Source organism: Tursiops truncatus, chromosome 16, assembly GCF_011762595.2.
Source record: "Tursiops truncatus isolate mTurTru1 chromosome 16, mTurTru1.mat.Y, whole genome shotgun sequence".
NCBI lineage: Eukaryota > Metazoa > Chordata > Mammalia > Artiodactyla > Delphinidae > Tursiops > Tursiops truncatus.
In genome coordinates this window covers 24,251,067-24,275,983 of record NC_047049.1, presented here as the reverse complement: position 1 = coordinate 24,275,983, position 24,917 = coordinate 24,251,067, and the positions used below count along the sequence as shown (strand labels likewise).

Here is a 24,917-nt window from a genome sequence, read left to right as displayed (position 1 = left end):
AGTGAGGCCTTAAGACGCTGGCAGAAAGTTCTGGGGAAACACACCCAGCACAGGGCTCTTATATCAGAACTAGGGGGCGGGCTGTCGACCTGCCCCAGTACAGTCTAGTTTCCTGTCCTTATTCTTAAACGTAAGAGCGCGTTAACAGTCACCTAAGGCTCACCCCTGGATTTCCGATTCGGTAGGGTGGGCCGGGGAGTTCACATTTGAAATGAGTCTTCCGCCCCATGGTGATGCAGGCGACCAGGGGTGCCGCACCCTGAGAGGCAGCTGAGAATTGGTTGACTTCACAAACGGCCTCCAGCCGTCCACCTCGGCCGCCACCAACGCCCAGGCTCCGGGCGGACCCATCTCTGCCGCCGTCCGCCTGCCCCACCCGGGGCAGGCTGCGGGCAGACTTCGGTCGGATGTAGACCAGGGGACTGAAGTGCCATGACCAGCCACTACCTGGCTTCCACTTTGGCCAGCCACAGACACCCGTGAGGTCCCAAGACTCCGGGACCCAGGGGCCTGTAACGCGGCCGCCCATTGGCTCAGCTTGGCACTGCGAGGCCGGGGCACATACAAAGGCTTGGAAGATTGGCTGAAGCTCCGGGCGCTGCGGCCAATTGGCGGATAGGATCGCGTTCTCGGGGGCGGTTTCCGCCTGGGCCCCGCCTCTTCCTGCGGCTCACTTTCTCCCCATCCGGTTCCGTCGGCCGCGCACCTGGAGGTGCATCGGACTCGTCTCTCTTTTCACCTGCGCCGGGTGGGTTGCTGCTGCCTGCGTAGCATTTTAAGGGATGATGGGTTAGAGGTCAATTTTGAATTTTTCACGAATTTGGGAACCCAGAATAGGATTGCCAACTTTTAATTTTGCGTAACCGTTTTAAAAGAAAGCTCAACTACTTCACCAAAGTTTCATCAGAGATTTTACCATCAAAAAAAAAAAAAAAGCGCAAGGGCTATAATCTGAGAGTAAGAAACAGGTCTTTAAAGCGAATACCTTTAACTTAAAGGGGAAAAAAAAGTCATTAAATTGTTCTCGTTTTCTGATTTGACTGGAGACAAGTAAGGACGACCGCATATCACTAATTGTCAGCCCTGCATTGGGCACCACTAATTTAGCTACATTATAGGGCACTGACAGACAGGGGCATTTGGTCCCCAGGAATGTTCTTTCTTGTCAGAACTATGGGTCTTCCCTGCAACATTCAAATAATAAGAATAATAGCTAACGGTTGCTACGTATTAAATGCTTCTCATCCATAGTCAGAATTACTTCAACCCAGACCATACAATGTGTTGGTACCATTAGCTCTGAATTAACAGATGAGAACATCAGGGCATAGAAAGTTGCTGTGATTTGTCCAGGGTCGACCAGTAAATGTTGAAGAGGTGATTTAAACCCAGCCTGAACTCTTTAACAGTCATTCAGACCATTCTTAAAATAAGCGTTTAAATATGCCCCTGCCTCAGACTCTTTATTCATCAACTTTTAAGTTTTGGAGATTGAGCTGAGAGAGGACTGTAGCCACTTTTTTGACACACCACTGTTGTTCCTGGGGTAGGACAGGAAGTGTTGATGTTCCTTTTCGAAACCCAAACAAATCGAAATTTGTTTGATTTTACAAGTGTTTCATTTTGGCTTATTTTAGGATCTTGAAAATCTGCCTTTGCTTATTCAAGTGTTATTATATAAGGTTGTTAATTTCTTTTCTTTGATCCCTTAAGCTATAAAATAGGGACAGGAAAGCAGAATCACGTACTTAAAAAGAAAGTCTCCTTTGACCCTGCTTTCCCCAGTGGGAAGATGAAGTTCCCCCACTGACAACTTTAGTAATCTTATTTAATGTCCCAAAGACATTAGATTACAGGATTCTCTCTGATCCTAACTTCTTTGAAATAAGTCCTAAATCTAGACCCGTTTGAAAAAGAGCCTTTTTCCTCACTTGCCTAACTCTTTGAACTTGGTGAATAATAGTGGAACTCCCAGTAACACAATCTGTCATGTAAATTAGGCTTCTGAAATACTAAGAGGAATGTCCTCCAGGTTCTGCCACTATCAGAGATTGGTATGACAAAAAAAAAATTTTTTTTAATTGCAAAATGCACACCCCACTTCCTCTCCTCAAAACAGAGACTCAGGTAAATAAGAGTGAAGAGATTATTATCAATGTGGTGGCACTTTTTTCCTAGAAGGCTTAAGTCATCATCACCCAGGACTGAAGTTCTCCACATTTTCAAAACAGATGCCGTCATATTTCAGGTAGCTGGAAACCAATTTGGAGTAGGTTTAATATAGCCTTATTACCATTTATTTCTTGAGTGACTCAGTATAATAGAGGTGTAAACATGATATACAAGGAACATTTGCAAAGAGGATTTCAAAGAGGTACTTACTGAGTTTTAGAGAGCAATAGGGTTAAGCTTAAAGGTCATAATTAAAATCTTTCTAGGGAAACCATAGTGTTCAGTGGTAAGATTAAAAACCACATTACTGAAAGGTAGCCTGCAGCATTCAACCCATTCAATTGGTATTAAACTGGTAACTGATGAAATAAGCATTCTGAGTTGAATTTTAATTCTAATGTGCTTGGCAAAGCCGAATTGCAGTGCACTTTATCCTTTTGGATATAAAATAAGAATGCACTATGCTATTAAAAATGTGTCCTTATTCACTAGTATTAATCATTAATTTTGAAGTACACTAAACTCTTACTATACTGAGGACGGCCACCTGAACAATTTCATTCGCTACATCAAAACCCTTCAAGTAGGCGCTTAGTGTTCTCATTTTACAGGTGAGGAAGTTGATGGTCAAAGAGGTTAGATAGCTTGCCTAAGTGCCAAAGCCAGGGTTTGAATATAGTGCCCAGTGAGAACTTTGACATAATATTGCTTCCATTCAGAGGAAGAACTTTCCATCCCTTTGTCCATTCTCCCCTGACTACATCAAATAGACTTGCATCATCTCAGAATGTGACTTCCCATATACAGGTATACAGCTGACCCTTGAACAACATGGGTTTGAACTGCAAGGGTCCACTTATGCGTGGATTTTTTTCACTAAATATGTACCGCAGTACTATATGATCTGCAGTTGGTTGAATCTGCAGGTTCATAACCACGGATGCAGAGGGCTGACTGTAAAGTTATACTTGGATTTTCTTCTGTGTGGCGGACCAGCACCCTGAAACCCCTAGTTGTTAAGGGTCAGCCATACTTTTAATAAACAGTATTTTCCAACTCTCGGAGTTGCTTTTCTTGAAAAGGTGGGAATGAGGAGACACAACATGAAAGTACATTCTTTTCTGGCATGGTAGAAAGGTGGAGCCAGGAACTTTTTACTTTACAATGGAATCCTTAGCTTAGCTATTGCTAATCCAGTCATTGTCAGTGTATACCAGGGGTGGGCAAACTAAAGCCAGCTGGCCGAGTCTAGCCCACTGCTCATTATTGCACAGTTCAAGAATTAAGAATGGTTGCAAAAAAGCATCAAGTGAAGAATTATGATTTGTGACATGTGAAAATTACGTGGAACTCCTCAATGGTAAGAAATGTCCCTCCCACCCTGATGCAGGATGCTCAGTAGTCGGGGAGGCTGTGCTCGTGTGGGGGTCGGAGGTTAGTGGGAAACCTCTATATATTCGGCTAAATTTTGCTGTGAACCTAAAACTTCTCTAAAAAACAAAGCCTATTAAAATATATATGAAGTTCAAATTCAACGTTCATAAGTAATGTTTTATTGGAACACAGCCACACCCATTTATTTATATATTATCTACGGCTGTTTTCACCCTACAAGGATAGAGTTGAGTAGTTGAGACAAGATGGCTTGAGAAGCCTAAAACATTTACCGTCTTGGCCTTTACAGAAAAAGTTTTCCCATCTCTCGTATAGATTAAGATCCTGGTTAGAGTGCTGCCCCTGGAGTCAAACTTCCAGGCTTCATAGCACCCTTTGCACCTCTTACTAGATGTGAGGCTTTGGACAAGTGACCTAACCTTGCTAGCCTCAGTTTACCGAGGCAGGAATACAACCCTTATAGGACTCTTTTAAGGATTAAATGAGTTAATACACATAAAGCACCTAATCCATGTTAGTATAATTTATTTTGATTTTTGAGAATTTCACATTCCTCATACGGCCTTTCCTTTTAGAATCTGTTTATATTTTCTCTCAACTATTTGAAATATACTTTCTCTATGTGAGCGTTATATTTGTCTGATCAGGAGGCAGCTCCTTGTCTACCAGAAGCTCTCACATGACATGGTTATGTTGATTGTTCCTATTTTACCCTCCAGTTTGTACTTTTTGATCAAAATTAGCTCCAGAAGAGTAGTTATTACTTCCTCTGTCTTCCAGATGCAGAACTGCCAGCATGGCAAGTCAAGAACCAGTTTGTCTTTTCCAATGCCAGGCTTCTTGGTGGCATATATGCATTTTCTTCCCAGAGGACATTTATTCATACATTTTGCCATTCCCCAGTTCTTAGAAAGTGACAACTTACCATATCTTACATAAAATCACTCTGAGTAACTTAGCAAAGAATGTAGTCGAGTGACTATTCTGAAGATTTTCAGATTCTTATTCAGCAGAAAAAAATGTAAACACAGTTAGCCAAGAATTTCTGGATAGGTTGGAATTCCAAAGACCAAAAGGTGCCCGTTCATAAGCTACATAATTAGGTTCTGGTACTTTAATAAAAGATATTTAGATTCAGCTAACATTTGTTGAGCAGCTATTATGTACTATATCTTTTTTGGGCTTCATGTCCTTTCCACACTGTTGCCAGCTTTAGAGGCCAAGTCAATGAGCCAGACTTCGGACTTTTAAAGTTCTTCAACCCTACTAAATGGTCACTTTGGGCAAATAATTTTCTTTTTCTTTTTTTTTGGCCATGCTGCGCAGCTTGCAGTATCCTAGTTCCCTGACCAGGGTTAGAACCTGGGCCCCTGGCAGTGGAAGCACTGAGTCCTAACCACTGGACCACCAGGGCATTTCCTATTTTTCTGAGATTATTTTCTAACTTGTAAAATAGGAATAATAATAATAGCTGACTGAGTGGTTGTGGGAATCAAATAAGGTAACCCATGGAAATCATTTAGTCACTGTGAGTGAAACATAATAGTTTTATTTCCTTCTTTACCTGTCAACCCCATAAAATGCATTTACAAGCAATTCCCATTTCAGCTCTATCCTGTAAAAATTAAAAGAATTGTATTTCCACCTGCTAAATTTTAGGATCTCAGCTTCTTAAGGTCAGAGCAAAAGATAGCTACCTCCTTTATCTCATGTAGATGGGCGTGCTATCCAAGTGGCCCCTGTATTGCTGGCTGTTCGCAATGTGTCCTTGGTAATTAAAAAGGGTCTTCTCTGAAATTTATACTGGGAGTTGGAAAGAGCTCACAAATTTGTCTTTGCCTCTAGGTATCTTGTTTCTGTTCATCACCAGTTTTTCATAGTTTGAGTAAAATCTCATAAATACGGCCAGAACTAGGGTGAGGCAATGAGGACACAAAATTTAAGGAGACACTTTTAGGGTCGTGCAAGATCTTAACACTAATACGTTTTTCTTCTTATCTGCTAGATCATGAAAAAGTTTGGCCTTATTTTACAATAAAGTACTCATTATACACAGGGTATGGCCAATTGTCTTAGATAACACAAGAGGGAGGGTTTAGAATGGGAAAGAAAACGTTAGCGTTACCCTGGTCAATTTTTTATTAAACTCCTTTGAAATAAGTGGAGTTTAAATGCCCATTCTTCACGGATTCTTGATGCAGAGAAGAAACGGCACAGGACGTTGTGAGTTCAAAGCAAGGTGTAGTCTTCAGGTGTTTTTTGTTTCTTTTCTGTTGTTTGTTTTTTTTGCTTTTTGTTCTTTCCCCACTCCTGCTACGGCCTCCGAACCTGGGGCTATGTCTCTGCAGGTTGAATAATCCTAGCTGCCATCCTGGATCACTCCCCCTCTACCTCGCCAGTGACCTGTTGCTCCAAAGCTGAATATGGGGCAAGAGGGGAGAGCCGGAGCGCTGCTGTCCTTGGAGCCTGCAGTGGCGGCAGCAAGCCACACGGCCACAACTGTGAGTCTTGGTCGCTGCGCAGACTCCAGGAGAGCATGACTGACGATGCAGCCAGGACCTTGGGGAGAGGTGAGTCCTCTTGACAGCTGTCCACGGACTGGGGGCGCCCCGTGGCTGGATGTTGGCTCTGGTGAGGTGGCTGCCGGCCTTGGCCTCCAGACCAGCGTGGCGAGGAGGGACAGGGTTCCTCCGCACAAAAGGCACGTGCAAAAAAAAGGTGTCTTCTCTGGGACATGGGAGACGGAGCACCCGTGGCCCTCTTGGGGTCCTGGGGAGGCGAGTGAGCCCCTTTCCCCTCTGGGCTAATCCGCCTCCCTGTATCCCCCTCCGCCCGCAGGGAGCGCCCCCCCAGGGCCTGTCCCAGAGGGCCTGATCCGCCTCTACAGCATGAGGTTCTGCCCCTACGCGCACAGGACGCGCCTGGTCCTCCAGGCCAAAGGCATCAGGTGAGAAGCAGGGGCGCCCCCGTAGGCGCGTGGGAACGTCTGATATCTGGGGAGCCCTGGTCAGATTTCAGAGGCTCTCTGTGCCTTTCTTCTGAGGCAAAGTCAATAAGCGGTTAGCAAAGGACAGGTTCTTGAGAGTGCCATCCTGAAATGCAGAGACAGGCCTGTGCAGGAGACTTTTAGGGCAGCTCAGAGTAAACTGAATGATGGCTCAGTGAGCTGGTTCCTCCCCTAGAGCTTGTGAAGAAAGGCACCACGGAGGCTACCGGGGCCTTCTCTGACTGCTCTGTCCAGTGTAAACCCCACCCCACCCCAGGCGTCTTCAGGTCAATTCTGTTCTCTTCATTGCGCTTGCAATGTTTTCTTATTTGTTTATCCGTCTTTCCTTTACATCTCCCAGCCCCTCCCCCAACACACATAGAAACACACACTGACACACACACAAATGTAAGTTCTTGAAGGTAGGGACTTGTCTCTCCTATTCATGGGCCAGAAGAGAGCCTGGCACGTAGTAGGTGCTTAAAACTATTTTTTGAATGAATGAACAAATAGTTCCAAACAGTGAAATAGAAGGAACTGCTATCAAAGAGGTGTCCTGAGGTTTCCCACACACCTGATAAATAGGTACACACCCGTCCAGAAGGAATTTTGCAAGACGAGCTCCTGCAAAGGACATCTGGATTTGGAAGGCAGAGCAACTTTGCTGGAATGTGGACGGCTGGATGGACCAGCTCAAAGCCAAGGTGTTGAGAAGTGTTACTCCAGCCTCTTGACTCTGGCCTCGGAGAATCGGTAGTTCGGGAGTTTCGGATTCATGTTAAAGAGATGCAGAGACTAATACAGAGATGTTTTAAAGAAAATTATGTAATTCTGCTCTGTGGAGTTTCTACGGCTTATATTTCCAGGTTCTTCCTTCTTGCTCAATTCTACTTGGCCTTAAGGTTACTTTTTTTTAAAGAAAAATAACAATTGATGTTTTACCCCCAGTGATGAAGTGGCAGCTTAGGAACTGATGTAAATACTTCTTGGGGGCAGGGTTTCTCACCCTCGGCACTGTTGACATTCGGAGCTGGATAGTTCTTTGCTCTGTGTGTTTGGTGAGGGAGGAGCTGTCCTGTGCACTGCTGGATGTCTAACAGCATCCCTGGCCTCTATCCGTTAGATGGCAGTAGAATCCCCTCCCTCCAGTTGTGGCAAACGAAAAATGTCTCCAGATACCAGATTTGTACTTTCAAACTTTAAAATGTACTGAAATCTGTGGCGCCATGGTTAAGCTTGTGAGCTCTGAGTCAGACTGCCTGGCCTCCCATCTCGGCTGTACCACTTCTTAGTGGGTGATATTGGGCAGGAGATTCAACCACAGGGAGGCTTATTTCTCATAGGGGCTGTGTTAAATGTTTTCTTTGCCTCCCCTCCGTTGCTGCTCATCATGATTCCCCGATTCGCTGGGGAATCATGAGGAGCTAATGGGATAAGGCATCGAAAACATCCAGCACATCTTACTGCAGGAATGAAGACGATGTTGTTATGTATTTTTCTTTGTACAAACCTAAATTAAAAAAAAACTCATTGCAAATTTTAATTTTATAGATTGATTGCTTCTGCTTTCAAGATGAGTGTCTGCCTGCCTAAGCCTTTCATTTTTGTTCTGTCCTGTTTTCCCTTTGCTTTGCAAGACATGAAGTTATCAACATTAACCTGAGAAACAAGCCTGAATGGTACTTTACAAAGCACCCTTTTGGCAAAATTCCTGTCCTGGAGAACAGCAAATGTCAACTGATCTATGAATCTGTCATTGCTTGTGAGTACCTGGATGACGCTTATCCTGGAAGGAAGCTGTATCCATGTGACTCTTATGAGCGAGCTCGCCAAAAGATGTTATTGGACCTATTCTATAAGGTATATCCAATTTTTTTTTAAAGCCACTTACACTCTGTTTTACTTTGTATGTCTTTCCCAAACTCCAATCCATTTTAAAAGTCAAATCGTTGGTGAAATTGATATGTTTTAATACACATGTGTGCCTTAGGAGGATAACTGGTGTGGAATTACAGTAAAGCTGTGACCTCTGATATTAAAGGTTAAAGGCTTAGCCGATAGGTACTTTTCCATTTGAACTAGCAGTCTCAAGAGTTACGGTTATGGCATAGTTATGACTGTGTAACTTGAGACAGGAATATTGAAAGAATTGAAAACTGGTGATACTTTAAAGGAACCATTTCCAAGATCCCAGGTTAAAAAAAAAAAAAATTGGGATGTGAAAAAGGTAATACACAGAAGGAGATTGGCCTTTATGGGGAACAAGAGTGCCAACCATCCAGGAAATGTGTAGAAGAGAGAAAAGGGGGCACCTGTTGATAGTGGGAGAGAATATGATGGAGAAATTTTACGACAGTTCTCTTTGAAAAGAAACAAAAATAACTCAATGATATTAATAGCTGATGTCTGTTGAGCACTTGGATGTGCCAAGCACTGTTCTAACTACCTTATAAAGGTTAACTCGTTTAATCCTCACCACTGCCCTTTAAAGTGGGTATTATTATTGCTCCATTCCTCAGATGAGAACATTGAGGCTTAGAGAGGGTAAGTGCCCTACCCAAGATTGTACAGCATGGAAATAGCTGACCAAGTAAGGAACACTGGAGAGCCCCCTCTAAAACACCTTGTTTACCAGGGTGCTGTGACAAGTGGATTCCTGAAACCACAGAGGTGGCCCTCAGAGGGAGCTGGGGAGCCTGGATGTGGGTGTTGGCCTGTTCAGCTGGAGTGACAAAGCTCTGGCTGCATTTTTAGGCAGAGCAGGAGCCCTCAGACTTCTCCACTAAGAACCTGTGTCCTCTGATCAGGTCCCACATTTGACCAAGGAGTGTCTGATAGCATCGAGATGTGGGAGAGAATGCGCTGATCTGAAGCTAGCCCTGCGTCAGGAGTTCTGCAACCTGGAAGAGGTACAAAACGGGTCCCCCTCCTGGCCAGATGCAGTGGAAGAAGTGATGCAGGTCCCCACCCTGGTCACCCTGGCACCCTCCACTTTCACAGATGTATTCTTTTCCTACCAGACTTTGATAAGTTCAGTTACTAGGCATCTGATTTTAACTTGTGGATACTTGCCCTCTGCTAACCTGCTCTGGAACTTTTCTTGAAAATCTGGCAAGGAGTGAGGGAGGGCATGTGATGAATTTCTTCCTTTCCCAGAATCACCACATTCCTTAAGTATCTCTGCACGGATCCTCTAGCTTCTGCCACTGAGTCCAAGGTCTATGTGGGTTAGAGATTGTGTTTGGCTGCTAGTAAAAGGGACCTAACCACTGTAAATTTGTCCTTTAGGATTTATTCTTTCACACACACACACACACACACACACACACAGGTAAGGTAGTACAGGGCTGTTTTGATGCCTTCTTCATGAAGTTACCAGGGACTGAGGCCTTTTCTCTCTTCCTGTTCTGTTATTTTTGGTGCAAGGCTTGTATACTCAAAATAACAAGATAGCTGCTAGAACTGCAGCCATCACATCCAAGTCCCAGGTCACAGAAAGGAAAAAATGGCAAAAGGCCATACTACTTTAAAGGCTTTCCTGAAAGTCCTACCCCATGACTACTTAAATCTCATTGGCCAGAACTTAGTTGTAGAGTCATAAGTATCTGCAGGGGAGGATGGGAAATTTAGTCTTTTAGCTGGGAACACCTTGCATAAAATCAGAGTTCTATAATCAAGAAAGAAGGGGAGGGCTTCCCTGGTGGCGCAGTGATTGAGAGTCCGCCTGCCGATGCAGGGGACACGGGTTCGTGCCCCGATCTGGGAAGATCCCACATGCCGCAGAGCGGTTGGGCCCGTGGGCCTGTGGGCCATGGCTGCTGGGCCTGCGCGTCCGGAGCCTGTGCTCCGCAACGCGAGAGGCCACAATAGCAAGGAGCAATGACTGTTATCAGATCCTCCATTAATCTGGCAGTAATGGGGAATTCCCTGGTGGTCCAGTGGTCCAGTGGTTAGGACTCTGCACTCTCACTGCTGAGGGCCTGGGTTCAATCCCTGGTTGAGGAACTAAGATCCCACCAGCCCTGTGGCGAGGCCAAAAAAAAAAAAATCCAGCAGTAATAGGGCTACTTACCCTGTACATCTAGAATAACCTGGAAGGCGGTTCTTTGACTTCCTTTATCTTTGTTCCAGAAACTGATAAATTCCCCCTATGGGTGGGTTGTAATTCTTTTGGCAGCCAGAGAATGCTATTTTTATCCCCTAAAGGGAAGGCTGATTACTAATATGCTTCCATTTGACCTTTGTTAAGTGGAAGCAGTTCAGTTTATTTACAATGCCAGCTGCCTATCTTAGATTTATACAGTTGCAGTATTTCTGGATGATGAATAGTCATGTGTAAGAAATGTCAACCTTGGGGCTTCCCTGGTGGCGCAGTGGTTGAGAGTCCGCCTGCTGATGCAGGGGACACGGGTTCATGCCCCGGTCCGGGAAGATCCCACATGCCGCGGAGCAGCTGGGCCCGTGAGCCATGGCCGCTGAGCCTGCGTGTCCGGAGCCTGTGCTCCGCAGCGGGAGAGGCCACAACAGTGAGAGGCCCGCGTACCGCACAAAAAAAAAAGAAAAGAAATGTCAGCCTTTGGTCCTGAGAACACAGACTGTGGTCTTGACTCCAAGGAGGCAACTAGGATGAGGTAGACTCTTGGATCCTAGACTTGGCTTTACTAGATTACAGAACCTTTGGTAAGGTTCTGGACCTCTCTGTGCCTTGGTTTCCACATTTATAGGATGAGGAAGTGTTTTAAAACAGAGAGTTTCTGGGTTCTACAGAGGGACCACTGAGTAGGGGAGGTCTGGTGGGTGGTTCCAGGTCCTGCTTCAGCCACACCAGCCCTGCTCTTATCACCGGATTTAACAAGACATCCAATAAGCTCGAATTTGGAGAGGGAGGGGGACCTCTGCTTTCAAAAAGAAGTTTGAAAGCTCTTGCCCATAGAGAATGTTTAAGGTCTTTATTTCAAAGATCAGCTGAACTGATTTTATCATGTCTGGTTACCTTTTTACAGTTAATTGCTGGGCCAGGGAAAGGAGCTGGGAAACAAAACCCTTTAAACTCAGAGATAATTAAAAACACATTTTGAACTGTGTTCCTCCTACTCTGTGTTTGGATGATGGATGAACTTTGAAAATTACAGATTGCTAAAGAAACGTATAATAATACGACGGAGGCACAGTTCTTTAGCTGGGTTCTTCCAGGGGAAGTGAACCTGTATTTTTGTGCCAGGCATGATGCTACAGGTGCTTTGAATACATCCTCTCATTTAATCTTGCCAACAACCCTGTCAGATCTAATAAATAGCATCAGTGAAAGCTACCTAAACCAGGGCTGGTTCAAGGACCACTGAGTATTCAGCATTGTTCTACCAGATTTGAATGTAGCTTTTGTCCCTAAAATGTTAGCAGGAATTATAACTACAACAAAGGCAGTATCAGAATCTGAAACATGCCCACTGAGCTTGAATTATTTGATTAATTCCTCTCAATACCAGTGTATTGACTCTAGGAGATTCTAGTGAAATTGAAACTTGTCCGAATAATTCTAATAGAGATGGCCCCTCTCTATTAATAGAGATGACGTGTACAATTTTTTCCCATGGTTTTGTACAATCAGGATCTTCTGTGAGTTGAAAATATTTTAAATATCCTTGGGCTTTCTGAGTGATAAACAACTTAAGAGACCAGTGTATAATTTTCTGCCACGTTATCCTCAAGCAAACGGCTCAGTTTAACTTTTGCAGCCTTACACTGACATTTTCTTCTTTTGAAATAAATGCCCTGTTTGACTTTTAAATTTTTCTTTAAAAAAAAGTTTCATCGAAATTAAAGGCTTATTGTGCTTGTTATATAACCATATTTTTCTATGTCATTTTTACAATTCTTTGAGATACATTACTGCTGTTTTTCTTTCTAACCAGCAGGCTCCCCTCTTGCTTTCCTGTTCTGAACATTTTCCTGAGTTTTAAAAACTGCTGGGCTGCCCTTCTCTAACCATACGTTCTGTCTTCAAACCTATTTGCTAGTCTTTACTGAATCATTAATCTCAGCAGCGTAATTTTTTTAAGCTTTAGTTTTTTAATCTTTCTTACTGACTTTCATTTCAAAATAGCACCTGATCCCATCTTTCTTTTATCTTTGTGGATTGGAATGTTGGCAGAACCTCTCAGCTGTTCTTTTTTCGGGTGGCAGTGCCTTCATTCTAAATATTTTCATTATGGAAGTAGTCCAGTCAAGTCTAAGTTCAGTGAAGGACAGGATTCAGCCAGCTTCCAGTCACTCCTCATCTCTTCCCAACCCTCCCAGTTATAGGCAACTACTAATTTACTTTCTTTCTCTGCGGATTTACCTGTTTTGGACATTTCATATACATGGAATCATTTAACGTTAGCCTTCCATGTGCTTCTTTTACTTAGTGTAATGTTTTCAAGTTTCATCCTTTACTCCTTTTCATGGCTTAGTAGTATTTCGTTGTATGGATACACCAACCTTGTTTATCCACACATCAGTTGATGGATACTTGGGTTGTTTCCACTTTTTGGCTCTTATGAATAGTGTTGCTGTGAACATTCATTTATGAGATTTTGGCTCAGACATATGTTGTCAGTTCTCTTGGATTTGTTAGCTAATTCAGCATGTCCACCTACGTGCCATTTTTTGGTTGTAATCACCATTCCTCCACATTAGGGAACTGGTTATCTTCTAGTCACCGTGGCTACTTGAGCAGTTTTAGTGCTGCTAGTTTGGTAACTTAATTCATTGTCCAATTCTGACAGCTGCTTTCTAGGTAAACTAATATTTGCTGTATTTCTTTTAATAAACTTCCTCTATACCTTCTCCCACCATGTAAACAATAGAATAATAGTTCTTCTTGTTATTTAAAAATTAATTTTACTCATCTTTGATTATAAAGTAATACTTGTTCATTAGAGAAAGTTTGGAAAATACAGAAAAATATAGAAACTAAGAAAAGAAATTCATAATCCCACTACCCAGAAACAACCACTGTTATTATTTTTTCTCTCCTTTTCTTATGTATATTATTATGTAGTTGAAATTGTACTGTATATAGAACTTGGTTACCATTATGACATAAGAATTTTTCCCATATTTTAATAAACTCTGTAAATGCTTATTTATGGGTATAAGGGTGTTTATTAGAGCAGCCTTATTTGTTATGGTGAAAAATTATAAACCTTAATGTACATTAGATAGGGAATGGTTAAATGAAGGCTTCCCTGTGGCGCAGTGGTTAAGAGTCCGCCTGCCAATGCAGGGGCCACGGGTTCCAGCCCTGGTCTGGGAAGATACCACAAGCCGCGGAGCAACTAAGCCTGTGCGCCACAACTACTGAGCCTGCGCGCCTAGAGCCCGTGCTCTGCAACAAGAGAAGCCACCGCAATGAGAAGCCCGCGCACAGCAACAAAGACCTAACGCAGCCAAAAATAAAATAAATAAAATTTTAAAAATTTATATAAAAAAGGAATGAGGTAGATCCATGTGTACTGAGATGAAAAGATTGCCTAGAAATATTAAATGAATTACACAGTAATACAAGTGATATGATCCAATTTTGTAGAAGAAAACAAAACTTAACTATATATGCATATATATATACATGTAAATAAACGCCTGGAAAAATGTCTGGAGAGACACACATCAGACTCCTACTGGTGACCGCTACTGGGAAGGGGATTAGCACTGGTGTGGGAAAGAAAAGTGGTTAAGAGCAGGGATCGGAAGGGAGAGTCTTTACCTTTTATGCTGCTTTCTGTGTTTGAATTTTTTTAAAATAATGAGAATGTATTTCTCTATTAGATGTGTAATTATTAAAGATGGAAAAAAATCACTTTTCATTCTGCATAATTTACCATATGTATAAGCCATAGTTATTTATCCAGCAACACTCATTAGAGTTATTTAGTTTGTTTCAGTTGCTTACTGATGTGAATGATGCTGCCAGGAACAGCAGCTTCTTTGCATAAAAATCCTTTTCTCTATTTTAGAATATGTCCTTAGGCTGCACTTCCAGGAGTGGAGTTACCAGATCAAAGGGTATGACCACTTTAGAGGCTGGAGCTGGATGTTGCTAAATTGCTTCCTCCAAGACATGTGCTGTATACCCCCCACCCTCAGTGTATGGAAAATGCCCTTTGTATCATCCCCTTTTCACTGTTGGGAGATTTCACTTAAAAAGATATTTGCCTGTTTTGAGAAACAATAGTTTCTCATCGTTGATTTCATGTATGTTTCTTTGATTGCTAGTGAGGTGGTAGATTTTCCCCCAAAGTATTCCATCTCTTCGTGTTTTATTTATGAAAATGGTCTACTACCCATCTGTCAAGGTCTTACTGATTTTCCTTGTTGATTTATTTTTTTAGAGTTCCTTATATATAAAGGATATTGGCCTGTTTCTAAGGCACATTTTTTGGTTTTGTTTTAACTTTTTGTCTTTGTTTTGTACATATATAAATATAACATTATTGTTCTATAAGTCTTTCCTGTTGTGATTTCTTCTGATACTTTTATACATAGGAAATCCTCTCCTCCTTCAGAGATTTGATATTCATTTATATTTTCATCCACCACCCATCACTTTAAAGATATTTGACTTGTCAAGACTTACCCAACTAGCTTTTCCCCCCTACTATCTTACAAATATATTTTGACAAAAGAATTAAGCCTGTGAAAAGGATTCCAGGATAGAATTTTCAGGGTGGTCCTTTGATCCCCCCAAATGTTGACAGGTTGCATTCCGAATCTTCACAGGGAGCTCCAGGTCGTAAGTGATGGTCAGTAGGAGCGGCGTGTTCTGCACAGACCCTACTTCTCAGGCTTCTTTCTAGAGAAGTGGCTTTATTTATACTCTAAGTTTGTTCTATACCCTTGGTTTGTTTTAAAGGGAATCAGTTCATCTTCGTTAGCTCAGCCTCAGCTATAGTATGTCAATGTAGCAGGGACCTGAAATTTGAAATCTTGAGAATCTCCCCCTTGTCTTATATGAACTTAAAAGATTTCTGCCCTGGAGTTGAGTACTTTGCTTCTGCTTCTGGATAAGGGCCTGCATTGCTGATGTACCAGCAAGTGGCTTTGTGTATTTTATTGGGGGAGGGGAGTCTGCTTCATTTTTTTTTTTTAATAAATTGCTATTTTATTTTTAAAATTTATTATTTATTAATTTACTTATTTATGGCTGCACTGGGTCTTTGTTGCTGCATGGGGGCTTTCTCTAGCTGTGGCGAGCAGGGGCTACTCTTCATTGCGGTGCGCGGGCTTCTCACTGCGGTGGCTTCTCTTGTTGCAGAGCACGGGCTCTAGGCACACGGGCTTCAGTAGTTGTGGCACGCGGGCTCAGTAGTTATGGTGCACGGGCTCAGTTGCTCCGCGGCATGTGGTATCTTCCCGGACCAGGGCTCGAACCCGTGTCCCCTGCATTGGCAGGCAGATTCTTAACCACTGTGCCACCAGGGAAGTCCCAGGTCTGCTTCTTAAGAACTATTTCCATCAAGAAAAACCTCTTTCTTTCTCCTCCAACCAGGACAGCAGCACCCGCTGAGAGCCACCAAGCTGTCCTGGTTAGAGGTCCGGGATTTGTCGGCTGTGGTGTAAATGACCACGTGCAGGGCAAGTGGCCAAGTCAAGGTCTAAAGTGCAGTTATTGAAGCTGCACTTGAGAGTCCAAGATTGTAGACTGAAGCTTTTTAGAATGCTTGGTTTGAGGAAGTCTGGGCTTTGCTTCTCTTTACAATCTTGCTCCTTAAAAAAATTTTGCAGATTTCCTTTTCCTCCTTGTTGAACCTCCTGGCGGGTAAGCCACGGCCAGTGAGCCTCACCACGATGGCCACGAGGGAGAGCCCCGCGCCGCGCACTTCTTCCTTCTACGTGCGCTCTAGCACGAACCTCCTTTCATCCACCTGGGGGAGCCCAAGAGGCCTTCGCAGTAGATGAGTGGCCCTTCCAGGCTTTTCAAGTTTGGGGTGGAAGTAGCGATACTCACGTCTCACCAAGCAGTCCCTCCCTCTTGATTTGCATGTTCACTCCTAACCCCTTGTCACATCTCAAAGCAAGGAAAGGATCTGTAGTCATTTTTCAGTGAAGTGGAGAACAGAAAAGTTTTAAAATTAGAGTTTTCTACTATTCCAGAGCATCAAATGGCTTTCCCTAAAATATCTCAATTCTTAACCTGAATTGAAGATGTGTGAACACTTTAAGGAAGCCTGAGGGCTTGAAGCTAGAGGCTCAGTTCCCTCCCCAGGCCATGCATGGCCTTGTGGGGATGTCTAGGGCCTTGGTGGAAAAGTGTCTTCTCTAAGCAGGCCATCTTGCCTTGCTTGATGATACCAAGGACAATAGTTCTGAGAGTGAGGGAGTCCATCATGAGAAAAGCTATTCAACATTAAGAATGGCCAATATCATTATATGTGGCAGGTGGGTGACAGGAATAACTCAAAACAGTTTTTTTAAATGACATTGGATATTAACATAAGCACTGCTAAGTGGGTCGAGATGTAACCACAGCTTCCTGTTTTGTTTCTGATGACAGAACACTTAGGAACGATAAGACATTGGACATTAAGACGGTCGGTTTATTTTTAATTCTGAGTATCTGAAAATTTGTCAGAGCAGATAATTGGCTGTGAACAGGGACTTAGTTTAAACTGAGAGCACAGAAGAACTCTTTTGAGTCAAGTTGCCTGAAGACCTTCTTATCCATGGAATGAAATAGGAAGGAGAGAATTTTGAAAAGTTCCTTTGCCATGATTGTGTCACACTTCTTGGTTAGTTAGCTGCTCTGGCAGAGCCCCTGACAGAGAGACTGAGAAAGAGGAAAACTGAGGGGGAAGTTCTCACAGGGATGCTCAGAGCTGAGCCAGTCCTTGGATGTAGAGGGAAAGAGGCTTTCAGAGTTTGCTGATTCTAAGCTTTTTGCTGCTACATAAATTTTAAGAACAGGCAAAGAATTCACAAGAGACTTGGGGAAGCCTCTGTGGTTAGAGTCATCATACATACATATCTGAAGTTGAATGACACAGGGTTGACGCTAGTCTGGGACTTAGGAGAATGATGTTTTTGTCTCAGCTCTGGCACTAACCAGAGAGCCCTCTTACTTCCCTGGGTTGGAGTTTCCTCCTCTGTAAGCGAGAGTCTCTTGTGCTTCCACGCAGGAGACAAGAATCAACTCACCAGCATGTTTTCCTCTCCACTTGAACTGCCAGGAAACTCAAGTCAAATCCAAAGCTTTATTTATTAAAGAACTCTGCAGGAGCCTTGGCTTGATGTCTTGAGACCGTTTTCCTTCCTTATTTTGACCTTCTGTTCTAGCTTTTACTTTCCCTGATCTTAGCATGGTATTATTTTTCATATTTAATATTTTAGTGTACACGTTTTTGTACACTGCAACTCTAATCCTTTGTGTAATGAGCATAGTATAAATAAATGGAAAAATGGAAGGGGAGTCACACTAGAAGAATCCCAGTGGCCCTTCCAGTACTGAAGTTCTGTGATTCTAAGCGGACAAGTCATTTCACGTGTCCGGAAAGTCTCAGGTTTGCAGAGGAGGGAGCTCTCCTACTTAAGATCCTGAAGACGGTAATAAACCTCCAAGGAGGCCTGGCCAGGTTGTGCTCCTGGGTTACTGCAATGTGTCTGTAGGGGAGCCAGCACTTTGTGCTGGTTTATAGGAAGACTGCTTCTCTGTTGGGATTTTTAGACTTGCTCTGTATGAAATCTGGTGGAGAAATGCTTGTTTGAGGCAGGGCTCAAGAATCTACAGCTGTATCAAGAACTCCAAGGAATTTTAATGTCACACTTGGATTAAAGAAAGTCCGAGGGAACGTGTAAATGTATTTCAGGGGTGAGGGAGAGGCTGGCAGAAGATAATTGATGCCGCATTCATTTCATCCATATGCTTATCTTGACTTTTTATTGTACCAAGCACCTTGATAAGGCTTAAATTGCTTTATGAGTGTTTATATAAAAATTGATTGTACCTATAAGATCATATATATTCAAAGGCAGACTCCTACTCTGAGTAAATGAAAAGCTTGAAAAATACATACTAAATAAACATCAATTACTAAGCAGCTATTCATTTTCAAAATATCTCATCACTTTACCAAAGGACTCATCATGGGTTCTAGTAAATGTCCATATGTGGTCTGTTTTAACAAGGACTTTCTCAAGAGTACCTCTGCTCTGTAAAGCAGAAGAGTTATATAGAAGTTCCAGAGTCCATCAGTTTAGATTCAGTTCTCGTTTGTGCCATGAAAGGCCAATAAGAAGCTGGAGGTATATGTTTCAAAGCCAGTGATAAAAGTTTGGGTGATTACTATCTGTTCCTGAACATAAAGAAGGTTTGGGGCTTTCTGGAATCCATAAAAACTGAATAATTTGTTCCTTTCCCCTGTAAATCAGGACTTATTTACACATGACTGAAAATAGCCTCTGTTTTGAGTTTTCATTGGCCAGATTCTTCCGCTTTAGTACCATCTTGTGAGTTTCTTCGAACAAAGTAATGCCACCTAACATTTTTTCAGACTTTCAGGACACTAGTCAGGGGGGTCTCCTCTATGCCATACTGGGAGGTAATGAAGACATAGACTTTAGGGCACCAAGATTTGCTTTCTCCTCTGAGAAGGATGGCAGGTGGAGGATCCCATTGATCTTTTCTGTTGGGGAAGGATTTGCTTTCTGTAGATGTAACCTCTGGGGGGGTCTCTGTGCTTTCTGATCATGAGAGCTCATGTATATTCATGCATGATTCCGTCACTCCTCACCATAACCTCTGAGGAGGGCACTAACATTACCACCATTATACAGATGAGAAAAATGAAGCTTGGAGGAGGAGGTGGGTAAGTTGCCCTGGGTTCCATGTTGAATGAGACGTAGAGCCCAAGGTAGGATCAGGTCTGCTGGTACCAGAGCTCATTCTTTTTTTTTTTTTGTACATTTATTTATTTATTTATTTTTGGCTGCATTGGGTCTTCGTTGCTGTGCATGGGCTTTCTCTAGTTGCAGCGAGCCGGGGCTACTCTTCGTTGCGGCTTCTCATTGCGGTGGCTTCTCTTGTTGCGGAGCACGGCTCTAGGCACGCGGGATTCAGTAGTTGTGGCATGTGGGCTCAGTAGTTGTGGCTCACGGGCTTTAGAGCGCAGGCTCAGTAGTTGTGGAGCACAGGCTTAGTTGCTCTGCGGCATGTGGGATCTTCCTGGACCAGAGCTTGAACCCGTGTCCCCTGCATTGGCAGGCAGATTCTTAACCACTGCACTACCAGGGAAGTCCCCAGAACTCATTCTTAACTTCAGCCCTAGACTACATCATAGAGGCAACAAGCTGTCCTGGAGTACAAAGAATCAAGCCTGAGAAATAAGGACACAGTAATCTAGATCTACACCTACGGGGAAGTATTTAGTTGATTATGCTTTTCGTGGGCCAAAGAGAGTCTTTTGCTTGATTTAACTAGGTAACTAGCGTCATACGTTTCTCTGTGGGAAGACCTGGCCCAGCAAAACCTCTGCTAAGCACTGTTGCTTTTTAAATTCTCAAGTACCTTTCCCCCCCACTGTCTTTGGCTATCTCTCTGTCAAGAGTTTATCTGTTTTCTTGATGATTCATCTATCCAGGTTGATTTGTCCCATTTGGGAATGCAAAATTTTATTTTAATGTAAAAAGTTGATAGTGTTGGGTGGCCAATCCATGTGAAGTTCAAAGAGCTCAAATAAACAAAGAAAATATGATAGAAAGAGAGTGTTGGGATTTGAGCGAGCCCATTAGATAGCCCTGCTCTTCCCTGCCTTAGTTTTGAATTGATCGAGAAACAAGGCAGAAGAGGAAGATGTGTGGAGACTGTGGTATCCCCTTTATTACAGATAAAGTGGACCCTGGAGAATGGGGGTCACAACTGCAACAAGTGGGGTTCCTAATGTGGCCTCTCCCTTCCAGTAACAGGCAGTGATCGTCAGGGGCAGGGCCCCCTCTCCAGGGGCTGAGCTCATCCCTGGAAAGCTTAGCACAGGGAGGAACCTGTTCTAGGCTGAGAAGGAGTGGCTGGGCTGGGCTGTCCTTCAAAATCCTCCAGTCAGATGAGCTGCACGAATGCCCCAGTGTTGAAAGGAGGGCAGGACTGAGCATGCCAGGAGTACAACCCTAAAGGAGGTGGAAGAAAACTCAGAAAAAGGGAAGACGCATTCACCTAACAAAATGGAAGGAGAATCAAAGTCTTGGTTCTCCTTCTTTGGGAATTAATTTGATATTTGTACTTAGTGTCTATAAATACATTAGTATATAGGTAAATTAACTTGCTTTTGCTCTGTTTAAACTTTCAGATTCTTGGCTATCAGAACACAGTCTTCTTCGGTGGTGACTGTATATCCATGATTGATTACCTCTTTTGGCCTTGGTTTGAGCGGCTGGATGTGTATGGAATAGCTGAGTAAGACATTTAACTGTGTGGTTGTGGATTCCTAGGGTTGCCCTAGTGCTTGAAATGGTCTGTGTGCCATTTGTCCTTCTCTGGACATGTGACACATGTGAATGTGAAACACAGTCGGGTTTTAAACTGTGTGTTTCCTTGTTCAAAATGCATCTGTGCTCTTATGCCACTAACTGTGGACCCAAACTTTACCCATATTTCTGCTGATAAGACTGTGTCCGAAAGCCTCCTGCCATGCTACAGAGCCTGCTGTCCTCAACACCCACCCAGCACAGGCCGGTGGTGAACACAGAAGCAGGGGAAGGGTCTCAGTCACAGGGTTTTGGCGCCTTGTCTGCAGCTTCCTCGGTGGCCCTCCACCTGGTCCTGCTGTGTCACCCAGCGGATCCCACACACCTTACTCCTCACACCTTTGTTCCCCAAGGAATCGTTCCCCAGATAGGCAGACCCTTCAAAAAATAGATGATTTTTAAAGTTATATATGCTTGATGTTATACAAACAAACAAAATGGCCAGCCATACGCCATGGGAGTGTAGGGATGTTTAAGGTAGAAGAAATGACCTGGTAGACTCAGGGAGGCTTCATAGGAGCCCTGGGCAGAACATGTGCTTTGTTCCCACGATGCTCACAGGAGAGGTTGAACTTGTGCTGGCTCTGCTCTCAGGCCAGCCGGTTGCATGGTGGGTGCCGGCCACTCTGGTGTTTGGGAATCCAGTCCTGCAGAGGTAGAACCGCGTCTCCTTCATAATGCACACACTTGAGTCTTCCCAGGAGGCATCTCCTGTGCGTCTCACTTAGCGAAGTTCAGATATAACAAACTTGGATATTTAAAACTATGTCACACCATAAACTTTACAAAAACCTGTCCCTTCTGGGAACAGAGTGTTGAACCACATATTAGGAACCCTCACCTCTTCTCCTGGATTTTACACTAACAAGTTTATTGCCTGGGCAAGTCACTTTACAGATCCTAGACCTAAACATCCTGATGGGTCTTTGAAAGGACCCAGTCAGCTCCATTATTTCAAGGTTTAATGATTGTTTTACTCATTGCTTTCCAAAAAAAGTGCTTTTGGAAACTACTTGTCTTTATTTTTTTCAAGCCTCCTAAAGTAAAATCTGAGAATGACAGAAGGATGTATCTTTCAGGGGGTTGTCTTTTTGTTGGCAAACAGTGAAGCACAGATACCTTATTTCCCCAGAGCACTCAGTCCACAAGCATTTTAACCGCAGGGTTAAAAGCAACAACTTTTGCAATTCTAAAGCACACACAGCCATTCCAAGAATTAGATTTTCCTCCAGTAAGTGATTATGCTCAGTTGATAGTAAGGTAACTGAGATAACTTTATTGCCCCAGTAAATCCATTTCTTGTAGCTTGTAAGTCTAAAAAGTGATCCATGCCCCCTTTTGCCCTTTAGCCGTGCTAACGATTCTCTCCTGTCCTGCAGCTGTGTGAACCACACCCCCGCGCTCCGGCTCTGGATCGCAGCCATGAAGCAGGACCCCACAGTATGTGCTCTTCTCATAGATAAGAACATCTTCCTCGGCTTCTTGAATCTCTATTTTCAGAACAACCCCGATGCCTTTGACTATGGGCTAAGTTGCTGAGCCTTGCAGTCCACCCATTCACCACCCAGAATTCCCAAACATGTCGTGATTCTGCATCAGCACTTGTTTGGGTGGGGCAGTCAATCTCTGTTCATTTTCTTTGAGGTTCCCAATAAACATGGAGACAGAATCATTTCTGATAATCATTTGTATGGCTCCTCTAGCCCACAGCGTCCAGTGATTCTCTAGAAATCTCAGTGCTAGATTGTCCAGGGACATTTTGAGAGCCTGTGTGCCTCCCAGTTCCACGGTTATCGACCCGGTTTGACCTCCAGGTTGTTGGTGTTGAGGTTCAAGGCCGCTCCATCACTGGTGCTTGTCACTACAGATGGCACACCCTCCACAACTTCCTGGGAAGAAAATGCTTGCAGTCCAAATACTCTCCCTTTGGCAAATGAAAGCTGCAGTCCCTGTGGGTGTGGGCGAGTTTCATTCTCCCTCAAACTTTGGCTGTGGGCCCGGGAGGCACCGAGGGTCCTGTGACTGAAAGAATTCCAAAGCAGGAAATTAAACACCCATTATCACCCTGGACTACCGACGTCAGAATATCACCGGTGCTGTCAGGGCTCAGGATGGCTCACAAAATGTTCTATAGCCAACATCCTGCCTTAAAAAAGGACACACATCCCAAACCCAGTCAGAGGTAAAGGTCACTCTGTTGGATTTGCGTCACAGACGCTTTCAATTCATCCCAACGCATGCCTCTGGTTGCCTGTTGTGTACCAAGCCTGGGCTGTGTGGGTGATAAAGATGACAAAGACAAAGGAGCCCCTGATCTCTCCAGTCATCTTGGTTGAGATTTTAAATGTAGAGCTTTTGGAGCTGCTTGTCTTGCAGTGGGAATGCTTCTCTTTTTTAAAAAATTATTTTTAATTGAAGTATAGTTGGTTTACAGTGTTGTGTTCATTTCAGGTGTACAGCAAAGTGATTCAGTTCTACATGTATATATTCTTTTTCAGATACTTTTCCATTATAGCTTATTACAAGATTTTAAATATACTTCTCTGTTCTATACAGTAGCTTCTTGTTGTTTATCAGTTTTATACAGAGTAGTGTGTATCTGTTAATCCCAAACTCCTCCTTTCCCCTTTGGTAACCATAAGTTTGTTTTCTACGTCTGTGAGTCTGTTTGTGGGTTTTTTTGGTTTGTTTTTTTTAATTTTCCATGCCCCCTGCCTTGATTTGTGCCAAAATAAATGATGTTTCGCTTTTAAGATCAAAATCCATTAGTCCTTGATAATATGTAGGAAAACAATTGGCTTTGTACATTAACCTTGTATCCTGCAACCTTGCTATAGTTGTTTATTAGTTTCAGGAGCTTTTTTTTTTTCTTGAAGTATAGTTGATGTACAGTATTGTGTTAGTTTCAAGTGTAGAACAAATTGATTCTGTTTTATAAATATACATGTATATCCTTTTTCAGATTCTTTTCCTTTATAAGTTATTATAAGATATTGAATACAGTTCCCTGTGCTGTATGGTAGGTCCTTGTTGTTTATCTCTTTTATATAGAGTAGTGTCTGTTAATCCCAAACTCCTAATTTATCCCTCCTCCCCACTTTCCCCTTTGGTAACCATAAGTTTGTTTTCTACGTCTGTGAGTCTGTTTCTGTTTTGTAATTAAGTTCATTTGTACCATATTTTTAGATTCTACATATAAGTGGTATCATATGATATTTATCTTTGTCTGACTTCACTTAGTATGGTAATCTGTAGGTCCATCCATGTTGCTGCAAATGGCAATATTTCATTCTTTTTTATGGCTGAGTAATATTCCTCTGTGTGTGTGTGTGTGTGTGTGTGTGTGTGTGTGTGTGTGTATCTTCTTTATCCATTCCTCTGTTGATGGACACTTAGGTTGCTTCCATGTCTTGGCTATTATAAATAGTGCTGCTCTGAACATTGGGGTGCATGTATCTTTTCAAATTAGAGTTTTTGTTTTTCCAAGATAAATGCTCAGGAGTGGGGTTGCTGGATCATATGGTGACTCTATTTTTTTTTTAATTTATTTATTTTTGGCTGTGTTGGGTCTTTGTTGCTGCGTGCGGGCTTCCTCTATTTGTGGCGAGTGGGGGCTACTCTTTGTTGCAGTGCATGGGCTTCTCATTGTCGTGGCTTCTCTTGTTGCGGAGCATGGCCTCTAGGCGCGCAGGCTTCAGTACTTGTGGCACATGGGCTCAGTAGTTGTGTCTCATGGGCTCTAGAGCACAGGCTCAATAGTTGTGGCGCATGGGCTTAGTTGCTCCGTGGCATGTGGGCTCTTCCCGGACCAGGGATCAGACCCGTGTCCCTGCATTGGCAGGCGGATTCTCCACCACAGTGCCACCAGGGA

General features: G+C 43.2%; 1 protein-coding gene across 1 annotated transcript; it reads left to right on the top strand.

Annotated features, from left to right (window-relative positions):
• The first annotated feature begins 766 nt into the window (after nucleotides 1-766).
• On the top strand, nucleotides 767-22,728 carry LOC101319259 (glutathione S-transferase omega-2). Its single transcript, XM_019939948.3, has 8 exons — nucleotides 767-2,248; nucleotides 3,447-3,532; nucleotides 5,916-6,137; nucleotides 6,406-6,514; nucleotides 8,191-8,413; nucleotides 9,361-9,462; nucleotides 20,869-20,975; nucleotides 22,426-22,728. Exons 3-8 carry the CDS (start codon nucleotides 6,104-6,106, stop codon nucleotides 22,583-22,585), a joined length of 735 nt encoding a protein of 244 aa, XP_019795507.1. The 5' UTR covers nucleotides 767-2,248; nucleotides 3,447-3,532; nucleotides 5,916-6,103; the 3' UTR covers nucleotides 22,586-22,728.
• Nucleotides 22,729-24,917: the final 2,189 nt, after the last annotated feature.

What these genes read in the sequence shown, in the direction of transcription:
- LOC101319259 (XM_019939948.3), top strand. Translation starts at nt 6,104, where the DNA reads ATGACTGACGATGCAGCCAGGACCTTGGGGAGAG. An exon ending in AGCCAGGACCTTGGGGAGAG is followed by an intron (nt 6,138 to 6,405) that starts GTGAGTCCTCTT and finishes CTCCGCCCGCAG; the next exon opens with GGAGCGCCCCCCCAGGGCCT. An exon ending in AGTTCTGCAACCTGGAAGAG is followed by an intron (nt 9,463 to 20,868) that starts GTACAAAACGGG and finishes TTAAACTTTCAG; the next exon opens with ATTCTTGGCTATCAGAACAC.